We start from the raw sequence: 12,086 nt of genomic DNA, 5'->3' as shown, positions 1-12,086 counted from the left end.
TGAATGTTGCCAAATATTTTGGTAATACTTTCAAATAAAGTCTATAAAAGAAACAAACTGTTTCTGGTTGATTGTTGCTAGCAGTAAGTTTTTCAATAGTTTTAATCCTTCTGCGAGGTTGAGGATAATAAAACCATCAGCCATTCGACTACCTGGGAAAACTGCCATGAGGTAAGGAATTAAGCACTACTCGTGTTTGTTAGCAAACTCACTGCAGAGATCTGCTCCACAGTAACAGTGACTGCACAAAACTGGCATAGTTCTCTTTGGGCATCAGTGATTTAAGGACCAGCTCCCTTGGAGGTCTCCACACCAAACCAGGCATCTTAAAGTCAAGCTATGCTTTATCACGCACTTCTCCATCAGTACTTGCTCAAGATACTGAAATCTGACCTATAATATCCCTGCTGGGATGAAACAACGGGGAAGTGATTGTTCACCCCAGAGCTGTGATGTCTTTGGTCAACAAGGGTGTCTCACAAAATCCTGCCAAAACCCTAGAACTGCTGCCATACAGACCAGAAATGGATCTGTTAAGAGAGAAGCCAGTTTTTAGAGTCAGTTCAGTGAAGAACTAAATCTTTAGTAAGTAAGTATGAGTCTTCTTTCTCTGATTATGCAGCCCACAAAACCTCCAACTCTCACACACTGTCCCTATTAATACCTCCACTGGAGGAAAGAAAATACTCTAACGCAGGACTTGCATCCCCTGCCTATCCCAAAGGAGACAAACCTAACAAGAGAAATCTAAATGGAAGCTCAAGCTATAACAAAGCTCACGTATAGTTTGGGCTGGAATCACAACTAAATAAATGAAGTTCTAGGTTGTAGCCTCATGTTTATTTCAACTTTCAAACTTTAAAACTTCATACTACTGATACAGCCAAAGGCTCTTTGGTACCACCTCAAAGACACATTGACAAAAAATTGCCCAAGGACCTGACAGCCATCAACTGGAAATAACTCTTCTAATCTCTATTACAGAATTGTCTTTATAAGGACCAAAATTTAGTCTATTTCCACAAACAAAATACATTATTGAGTAATTATTCCTTAAAATAAGCAAACAGAACATTTACTTAAACACAGAAAAATTTTTTATAATAGCACCAGAAATACAGGGACAATTGCAGTTCAAATGAAAGGTTACACAGTGTGAACCTTCTCTGAGGATACTTGGATTTAGCCAGAATTTTTGCTTGCCAAAATCAACTTTTAAATGCAAGTTTCCATACAGAGAATATCCATAACTCACCTGAGAGAAGTGACACTCCCAGCTACATGAAGTAGTGCAGTAAACCAGACAGAGGTCTGCAGTGCCATTTCTTTCACTGTAAAGGTTCTAAACAAACGAACAGCAGCTACAGAACCCATAATCTCTTAGCATATTTCATCAGCCCTGTTTGGGGATTTAACTTCTCTGATACTTCTTCAATTTTGCATCACACTTCAACATGCTGGTTTTGAGAAAGAGAGCATTGAAATGAGCAAATGTCATAGTCTACACCTTTGCTAGATGATGAAATGTAGGAATGCAACTGAAAATTGCCAAAATTCAATCTTTGCATCTACTTTCTTGTCCAGGTACGTTATAATTTTGTTCTGCAAAAAGCAAGTTTAACATTATAATTATAATGACAGTGGGGGAGACGCACCAACTTCTTTTCTCAGCTCAGAAGCATCATGAAAGCATCTATTAACATTTGCAATCATTCACAAGGCTTAGGCCAGTGTCTAAAACAGTTTCTAAAATGCCCCCTGCAGAGGCAGGCAGGTGATGGGAGAGAGAAGCACACTGGGAGGCCAGCTCCTCCTTTCATACTCACTGAGCATCCAAACGAGTGCAAACATGTGGTAGAAGCTTTCATGGCACCGCACCACAGGGATTTCTTCTTTGGCTGAACTGCAGCTTTCCCAAAAGAACCAGGGAAGGCTCTGGTGGAAAACAATGTCTGTATATGCAATATTTTTGACAGGACAAAAACAACTACTCAGGAATTACAATAAGGAAAGGGTTGAGTGATATTGCAGATAAGAATAAATTCACCATCAGCAGATGTTAAAACTTTCTTGGCTTTACATAAATAGCAATTACTGCAGGCCTGGAAAATGAGAAACATTGATAAAAGACTAAAAGGGTAAAGGGAAAAATAACTCCAAGCAAATAAAAGAACACCACAAGATATCTGGCTACATTTTATTTCTGAAATTATTCTTTAAGGCACAAAATAAATCTAAAAAATAGGGCTGGATGTATGAGGGGAGGGACAGAGAAATTGTCGGAACTATCGAGGTGTGAATGGAGTCTTTACAATCCAGTTTCAGATCTGGGAATGCTCCCAGGGCGAGTAGGGGAGGACAGTGAAAATAGAGGAGCATTCTTACTTAGAAGAGGTAGGAGGTTGTGGGGTGATTATTTTTTTCCACCACCTCCAAATTTACACAGGTTCCTGGCCAGACTCAAGTTCCCTTCCATCCCCTCAGAGAGCTTATTACAGTTTGTAAGGTAAGACCAGACCATTCAAGCCTCCAGTACAAAAAGTGAGACCTTGAATCACCCTTCATGTCACAGACTGCTCACAGAATGCTGGGGGGACAAGAGGCAGATAATTTTTGCCCTTGTGTTGGTGTCTCAATAGACATTACAGATGTGTATGTTTTACTTCAGACAAACTGCAATTTACTATTTTTGTTTCCACTCTGAAGCAGAATCCCAGCATTCAGGATGCTCTTGGATAAAAGATAGTAGGTATCTAGGTGGAACACCTGTCATGGAAGGAAAAACAAAATTTTCAAATGGCCAATGGCATGAACTATTTCGAAAAAACAGGCTCTCTTGCTGCAGGTCAGACTTTATTTTTCTTTTGGTTCTGAGTGCATGTAGTGTATCACACAAGTGTCTAAAATAATCCTGCAGAGTGGATTTAAAGGTGAAATACATGCATGAGATCAACTCCTCCCAAAACTGGGGTAATTCTTGATAGCACGACAGGTTTAAAGGGTCCAAAGATCTCTAGTTTAACTGCTCTGGGAAGAGATCACGTCTGTGGACTGGGGATCACAGAAGGGTCCAAAGCGTCCATAGACATCCTTAGCCCGGACTGCAAAGTAGTATTTGCTGCCAGACACAAACTGGGTCAGAGTGCACGCCATGGGCAGCGGCAGCGCCTTCACCTCCCCGATCTTCTTCCACTGCGAGGCCATGGTGGCGCTGGGGTCCTCGTGGTAGGCATACAGGTGGTAACTGTCCACAGTGGCACAGCTCCGGTCCACCTCCATCACGCTCCACGACAGCACAATCCCATTCTGGCTCTGCACCCGGGCCAGCTTCAGCTGTGGCTTTTGAGGTGGAGAAGTGTTGGCAGCTTCGGGGGGCAGACGTGGGGGCTGCGGTGCCTCTGGAAGTGGAGCGGGATGAATGGGGCGTGGTGGCTCCTAAGCAGCATAAGAGCAATAAGGGAAAGGTCAGGATCTACAGCAATGGAAGGAGGCTTTAATTCATCATTCCCCAGGTGACTGGAAGCAGATGAGCCTGCAATCACCCAGCCATCCCAACTCTCAGTTCTGTGAGCACAGGCAAAGCAGCAGCTGCAAATGATGAGAAGGGGTGGGAACAAGGATGCCATAAATTCTTACATTATTCTTATATAAATCCCTAGTTGTGTGAATGATCATTGCCACAGTAATTTCCCTGTATCTTCTTTGCTTCCCAGCCAGGAGGGGATGAACTCAACACTGTGCCCTTTACCAGGACTGGGCAAGCAGGTTCACAATGACTTTGAACCAATCTATGTTTGAGCTGCTGTTCCCACATTACCTGACACCCCAGGCAGGGCATTAAGCTGACAACTCATCATCTCTTCTCCAGTCAGGTATTCAGTCACAAAAGGAAGACAGGGTAATGATGCCACATAGATTCTATCACCTCAAATTGACCACAAAAGCTCAGCCTCACTTTCCAGAAAATTTTGAAATGAGGGCACAAATGTGTCTTTCCAGCGATATTTCTTTTTTATACTGCAAAAACAGTCCTAAGTCTCTAATTTATATTAGTTAAGGTGAGTTTAGGAATGTGGTTACAGTGCTTCACGCCTGAGATCTTTTAGGTTGGAATCTGGGGTAGTTTTTGTCATCTTAAGTGTTCTGTGTGATATTTCTTCATTTATTCTCATTTTTTATCACTGGAGAGAGCACTGAATTGATTGTGTCTAGACTGAAAGGATGGTAAGCCACCTTCTTGACAATATATTTACTATTTCAGGACACCATAAGTAATGTGACTGCCCAACAGTGAGTACAGGCAATGTATTTGAAATAAAATGAAATGTGTCAGAGAAAATTCTCAAATTCTAACCAAAAGGGGCTTGAGGTGATACAGAAGTAATCACCCTCAATGCTGACTAAAAACCTCTGGAGTTTGCAGCCTTGGAGATTTGGCCTGTACCTTGTTCTCCTGCCTCAGTTTTGCAAACAGCTGAACTAAGACTGGTCACGCAATTCATAGACAAACTATTACAAAACATTTTACTGGCAGTTCTTCTGTACCCTTGACTCCATGAGTCACCTGCAGACAACTCATGCACTAATTTTCGGTATGTTCTCCTGGTAATTTGGAGAAGGCCAGGGTGAGCTAACAGATTGCACAGCTTTTACCACTCTGGGCAGGAGTTGCTGTAGGTGACTGGGTGGTGTCATGCACAGAACTGGCCGTGAAGTGTCAACGAGGCATTTCACTGTTCTGCAGCTCACACTAAGAGCAGCCTGAGAGTCCCAGTGCAGAGACAAGGCTGTCGAGTGCACGAGGTGGTTGAAGCCCCACTCACCGCGTGCGCTTGCGGCGGCGGCCGATGGTGCACCGTGAGCTGAGGAGCCGCTGAGCCCAGGGCCAGCCCGCTGTTCACCACGTAGGTTGTCTGAGGCATCCGCACGGTCACACCTGCAGGGAGCACAACACACCCTGTGAGCATTCAGTACTTACAGGCAGCTAAACAGAACACTGCAAGACCAACTCCTTGGTTCAGCTGCACGAAGCAAAGTTTGAGACACTCCTCCAGCTGCCAGCAGACTGATGAAGCACTGTGTAACAACAATGTCACCTCCCATCCCCTGAGGCTGTAAAAGTGAGAGAGAGCAAGCGCTTGTGTTTGCAGAGGGGACAGAATGTTGTTTTAGCACTTTGTAGCGTGAAAGAAATGGGTGAGGAGAAGTGTGGGAGATACAGGCAGCTTAAGTATGAAAAGAACAATTACATCATTTTGGGATTCAGAGAGGAAAAGAGAAATGCTGCTGCAGCCCAGTGTTATCCACTCAGAAGGCTGTGCTGTGGATGGCACTGAAAGCAAAAAAGCTAAGTCACTGCCCAAGAAGCTTGTCCTCCCTTCCTGAACAGACTCCATGGACACTACTCACAGGCATCACCATTTCAGTCATTCCCACAGCAAAGTGATCTGCCTGGCAGGAATAAACTAGACAGTTTTATAGCCTTGTAAATATCCCAAACTCTTGCAAGCTACTAAGTTCTCATTAATTTTATACCACATCCAATTCTTTTAAGTAACACTATCTATTCACTGTTGGAATATGTATGTTCTGTGAACTCAAAGCTTTTGCTCATTGTTATGGATTACCTGGGTTATCCCTCCATTTCTGGCTAGAAATACAAGATTTGAGGCAATCTCTACAATACCCTAGTTCTACGCTTGTGTAAGACTGAAGCATTCTAATACTCCAGAAGACAAAGCAACACATTATCAGAAAACCACAGTTATTGTATGGCAGTTTCTTCTCTTGAAAAACACACATCAAGCTACAATCCATAGGGGATGAGTGTCAGAAGTCTGTGTAATCTGTGAGTCCAAGGCAGGGAGCTCAGAGTGCTAAATCTTAATGCTTTAATTATAAAGTGCTAAACACTGGGCAGGTGCTTTATATCTTTTTCTTATTGGAATCTGTCTATGAAGCTGATGAAGCTGTGTGAACTCCTGTGGTTAAAAACAGTCACCTGAGCTGGCTATTTCTCCTCTATTAGAACCTGGTAAGATATGCTGGTTTAGTATGACTATAGTTCTCTCTCAGGAAATTACAACCATCTGAAGATGGTCAGAAATGCTATAACAAGATATAAGATACAAACATACCATTGCTTCTAGGTAGGGATACTACTCACTGAGGCAGAAGTACAAAATTGCAATTTGCAAAACACTTTGGATGGGTTCTTACAGTCAATTTTTCACAGACAAAGTGCAGTGATCTTACTCAAGAAGCATCTGCTACTAGCACTAAAGGCTGTTGCAATGATAATATAAATCAATATACATCAGTAGCAGCATCACTACTAGGACATCACAAAAGTAGGCACATACTCATAAAACAGGGAAATTTATGTTAAACATACAGGTGTTAAAATAACCATAGTGTAGAAATTGTGGGGAGAAAAAAAAAAAAAAAACCAGTTAAAATCCACCACTTTGTAACAAAATATAATTTAAGTTCTTTTTGACATTTATTACTCATTTCTGGAAATGAGTTTACTGCTAGGAGAAGGTATCAATTATGCATTTGCAAAGTCAAGGGGAACTTGCTGACATTTCAAGGAAACTCAAGCATGTATCAATTTCTGATACATCTGGTGAGAAATTTCATCTCTAGAGGCCTTGAGAAAGGAAGGAAATTTGCTGAGCACAGGACATCAGAGATTGCTAAGGAATTACATTAGGATGCCTGAGAGAAATGTAACTTTTAGACAGGAAATCAAACATGATTTTCTACAGTGGTGCTTGTCATATTACCTTCCACTGCCTTGTAAAGTATGGGGTGTGTCAACCAGATGCTGAATTGGCAGAGCTAGTGCCTGGGATGACTTTAACCCAATTTTTCCTCATTCACATAGCTGCAAGTAGAATTTCTTAGTAGCCTAAGATTTTTCTCAATTCTATAAGCTGGAAAAAAACTTCTAAACTCTCTAACTAGTACCAGTATTGTAAAAAGACCAAACAACACACCCAAATCAGAAACCTAAATGCCACATCCATGAGGCAGAAGGTACCAAGCTGTGTCCCGGTAGGAAGTGCATGAAGGAATCATCCCTTACCTCCAGTCTGTGGTGTGACTGGCCTTAAGCCTGGGCTGGTCATGACAGCTCCTCTTACAGGATTCTGAGCTGGTGGTGCAGGAATAGTGGTATAGACCACCTGATGGTTAGCAGGGGTTCTTGGGATAGGAAGCTTGGGATTAGTTGGAGCCACAGGCCGATGAGTTACATTCACCGCTGTCGAAGCTGAGAAAAAGACAGAGCACACCCTAAACCTGAATTCCATGACTCAAAGCCATATGCCTATACCAGAGTACATATCTCCTCTGGAAAACTGACTCATCTGAGACATGTAAAATAAAAACTGTCTGCTTTGGGTCTGCAAGAAAAGTGAAAACAGCCTCAACGGTATTTTCACCTGAAATATTAAAGTCAATATGTATACAGCTTTCTGACAGAAAAGATAAATACAATATCTCCCCCACTCCCTGCAAAGGTCTTGTATGTAAGGACAGTGGAAGAATATAAAATCCACCAAAGTGTCTGCAGAACACAGTGGTCATAAGGTAATTCCAATGCCAACTAATCTTCAGCAATCACATACAGAAAAACAATAAAAGAAAGAGGATCCACATTTCTTTAGAAAGGGGAAAACATAACCACACTACAAAGTAATATTTAACTAGAGCTAGAACTTCAACGGCAGCCTTGCTATTCCTTCTGCCAAACGAATTAACTGCCAAGGGACAGACACAGGAGTGATGCTGATGATGTTTTTCCCCCATTACTTAAAGAAGGCACAGGTTTCTTCTCCTTCACTTTTACCAACAATAGTATATTTAATAATTTCCATGACTATCCTTAGCAGGATTTCTTCCTCTCCATGCAATTAAGTTGATCTTGAATTCTTTTCAAATCAATAGTACTATCCTTCCCTTTTATCAGTTTAAAAGAAAAAATGTTATGGGAAACTGACTAGAAAGATTATGAAGTGACTCAAACATTCTGCATCTTCACTTTAAAAGATTTGCAAAATGTAGAGCACACAGCAGTCTAATTCAAGAAAAACAACCAGCCACTGCGCTGACACAGTGAGGTCAAATGAAGTTACCTGTTGGTAATACATGGATGGTGGTCTGGGAAGGGCCACTTGTTGGCACACCTGGCTGCTGCACGGGGCTTGGCTGCAAAGGTGGCAAAGGCTGCAGGGGTCGAGCCAAGGGCTGGGTGGGTACGCTCAGTCCTGTCACAGGCGCCTGGCTCTGGTTCTGCTTCTGCTTCTTGCCATCTGCTTTAAAATAAACAAAAGATATAGACAATAGCAAACAGAAATTGTCATTTCTGAATCACAGTTTCAAGCATCACGGAGTTTTACAATCCTTTCCTCCCTCTCCCATTTACAGACTGGTGAGGATATCTGAAACATGACATTTCTCTGACTTTTTTTGCTTATGCAAACAAATCTGCAGAAAACTCATTTAATTTTCCTCACTTTCATCACTGCAATTTCCCCTGCCCAGACAGATTCCACAATGTTTTTATTCTATTATCATGAAGTCTGCATATTTCAGAGCAGTTTGGAAACCTGAATTCAAGGGAACACTGTGCCAAATTCTTTAAAAGTTGTTATTAAAAAAAAAAAGGTAAAACCTTTGAAGGCCTTAACACTGCAGTACTCAAATTTTGTTCCCTAAATAAGTCTTGTCTACCTTTGATGTTTACATCTTTTTATTTGCTGACTCTTTCCTTTGTTCAATCTGTTAGTCAGTCCTCTTGCTGCTATTTTGAATTTTCATGGTATTTACTTAAAAAGGGGGAAATAATTTTATTATTTACAGAAAACTTTAAAAAGAAAATTTGGTTTATCACATTGACACCCTCCTCAACATGACTTACTGACTTGTGATACTGACAAGTATTGCCTGTATCTGTAGTTTACTACAGCAATACTGTTTCCTGCTTTAGTTTACTTGTGACTACATAAAATATTCATTAGAGTGCAAGTCTAATCAAGACTTTGCACAAGTTGAATAAAGAAACATTGAGAAGCTTTCATCTGGACATTAAAGCAGTAATGGGCAGAGGAGGCACCCCTGAAGAAATAAAAAGCACAAAATAAAATAATAGATTTTAAGGACTGACACTCAGAAGGATTCTTCCCTAATAAAACTGTACATACATCACCCACTAATTTAGTAAAAGAGCATAGAATATAAAAATGAAAATATGTAAATACTCATTTTACTCTTGAGAAATATAACAATATAGTGAGGGCCACATTACAGATGTTCAGTTAAGTACACCAACTAGATTTCAAAGCATTAAGAACAGGGTTAATGCCAGCACAGCTCAAAATATTGGGGTTCCTGGCATTTTGAGACTATTTTGATGGTCTCACTGAGCTGTGTTTAACACTAGCTGCTAACAGCTTGAAGTAGCAGTACCCTTCATAAACTGCTGTATGATTCTATGAGACACAATTACAGAGTCACAGAATCATCAAGGTTGGAAGAGGCCTTAAAGATCATCTAGTCCAAGCATCAACCCAGCACCAGCATAATCACCCCCAGACCACATCCCCAAATTCAAAACCTCAAGAATAAAACACAGTATGAATTGTAGCCCATGTTGTCTTTCTGTAGATTCAACAGCCTGGCTACTTCACTGAAGCTACTGGATGAAAATATACCATGTTTTGTTATTTGTTTTTTTTTTTTTTTTTTTTTTTTTTTCCCAAAGTCTATAAAAGGAGCAGTGAAGGGATACTTATTTTGAACACAAAAGGTGAGATCCTTCCTGCTCTTTGATCAACTAATGGGCCTTGGTGATTGGTTCAAGCTTCTTTTATTGCCCACGATTATGAGAGATTTCCTAGTGTTCAATAAACTACTTGACTCCAAAGAGATTTCTACAGAGCTTATAGACATCTGTTTACTTCAGGTATTTAGAGACTGATGCACATCTCAACTACCACTGAATAATTTCAATGATTGTGAGTGCATTATTAGTCATGACTTAGAAGATGCACTTACAATCCAAGCAGCAAAAACCTTTAGAGCCTACTTCTGCAAATGTGGTTCAAGGAAAGATGAGAGTCTGAACAAACAAGAGAGCTTTTCCAGTTTTGCTTTTGTTTTTGATTTCACACAGAGCAAGTTCATTTACCCCTGACAAATCCAGAAGAGCCCTGCTGGCATTCCAGTGACTGGAAACTAGGTCAGCATTGCACCACCCATAGGAAATGATGACAGATAACTAACTAGGCTTCATTAAACAAATGGAAACAAGCTGCGAAGACTATTTAAGTAAAAAACAGCAAGGAAGACTGGGTACATAGTAAGCACAGGACTAAGGTTAGAAGTCATTATAGAACAGTTTCCAATACTAAATGAACACAGCATCATATTCCTAACAAATGTGGACCTAGAGGATTTATGGAAATAAGCATAAAATGGAAATTGTTACTACTGGAGGTTTAAGCAAAACTCCTTCTAATACACAAAACAGAAAAGGGACTCACTTCCATGCCAGAAACAGCTACAACACTGCAGTTATAGCACAAAGGAGTTTTGAACAGTGTTCTAGTTCACCTGTTACAGGTGGATTACAAAACACCAAGCATGCCACAGGCATGTTCAAGAATAAGAAAAAAAATGATCCAGAGAACTACAGATTTGTTACCCAGATAAAACACCTTATAAAATAAAAACTGATTATGTAATTAATATTTTTCCTACAAAATAATAATAAAAAAGAACACTTTTAATTTAAGAGTATATTTACATATATTTCTTAGGAATACAGACCCACTATAGACTAAACTTATTAATTGTTTCAATATTAATACAAAATAATTTGATGATCCTTTTATACAAAGGTCAGCAGAGTTCAAAGTGCAAGTATTGAAAGATACTTGCAGACAGGAAGGTATCTAAATTACTCTTAACATGGTTTCTCAAAAATTACACACCCTTTTCATTCATAATTTTTGCACAAATTAGAAGATGTTATTAGATATTAGGAGATATTAGTATCTATGTACATAGCTTTTACAAGTAGCAGAATTAGGCTTACTATTTATGTGGGTGACAATGCTGTAAAGAACACAATCAGGAACAGTATGCTCCCAACAACACTAAGTGTTGATCTTCAATCTGAACTAATATTGAGCTAATAATCCTGCAAGAAACATCATAATGCTGAAAGTATTTTCTATCCTGAGGTTGTGTAAATCTAGGAGAAAATAAAACCTGTTCCACATTTGCTGTAAACAAATTTCAGTGGAAAAAATATTTGACCAAAGATGCTTACAATCATGCACTGAGGTTAAACAGAGGAAGTGTACTCTTCCTCTGTTCAACCTCAAAGTTTTTATCAGAACTCATTCCTGAGAAACTTGCTCCAAATCCTTGTGCTGTATTCTCAGTGCAGGGAGAAACTCTTTTATTAGGGTTTCCCATGTTTCTACAGCACATATAAAAAAACCACTGACTTCTCACACAAATTCTAAACATGGACTAATCTGCACTAGCTTCAGCCTATCAGCTTCTGCTCTGCAGAGAAGAGACACACGGGAGCTAATAACCCAGCAAGAAAGTACTCCTTCCTCCTAAGACCTGGCAATTAAGGGGAAAGAATCTCAGAATATCCCACTGTGTAAATTTTTAAGATACTGCTTCAATCCCCAACAAACAAACTGTGGAAGAATTAAGCTGCAATGGAGCTACAACTCTGTAGCACTCCTACCTATAGAAGCAATCTTACAATTGTATGAACAACTGTGGTATTGATCTTTGATGGCAATTGTGAGGTGAGCATTTATTTAATGCAATTAGGAAGAAAAAAGCTCTCTGGAAAATGTTATTTTCAGAAATTTTTAAGACAGAAAAATATTAGCTGAAATATATTACAATACTGTGACATGCTACTTTAAAATATACCACAAATCAATTTTAATCTATCTGCTGGGTGTCTCTTACAAAATATTAAATAGGACTGGGGAGGTTAACCTTGCCTGACAGGCTTGCACAGTCCCAAGGCAACCACCTCTTTATCT

At 40.0% G+C, this 12,086-nt stretch overlaps 1 protein-coding gene across 13 annotated transcripts in view; it reads right to left on the bottom strand.

Moving 5' to 3' along the window:
* Nucleotides 1-2,836: 2,836 nt before the first annotated feature.
* Nucleotides 2,837-12,086, bottom strand: part of ATF7IP (activating transcription factor 7 interacting protein) — a 78,643-nt gene continuing 69,393 nt past the window's right edge. For 11 of the 13 annotated variants that reach the window (XM_064419989.1, XM_064419982.1, XM_064419992.1 and 8 more), the window contains 4 exons: nucleotides 8,142-8,321; nucleotides 7,091-7,276; nucleotides 4,824-4,936; nucleotides 2,837-3,435 (listed from right to left, as the gene is read on the bottom strand). In XM_064419989.1, the coding sequence (XP_064276059.1) occupies nucleotides 3,019-3,435; nucleotides 4,824-4,936; nucleotides 7,091-7,276; nucleotides 8,142-8,321 (896 nt within the window). In that variant the 3' untranslated portion in view covers nucleotides 2,837-3,018. The remainder of the gene's footprint in view (nucleotides 3,436-4,823; nucleotides 4,937-7,090; nucleotides 7,277-8,141; nucleotides 8,322-12,086) is intronic. The other 2 variants (XM_064419993.1, XM_064419997.1) reach the window with 1 other exon arrangement.

The sequence above is a fragment of the Passer domesticus genome, chromosome 5 (genome assembly GCF_036417665.1).
Source record: "Passer domesticus isolate bPasDom1 chromosome 5, bPasDom1.hap1, whole genome shotgun sequence".
In the NCBI taxonomy this organism is placed as follows: Eukaryota; Metazoa; Chordata; class Aves; order Passeriformes; family Passeridae; genus Passer; species Passer domesticus.
Note: the sequence above shows the minus strand (reverse complement) of the source record. Positions and strands in the feature narration are given on the sequence as shown.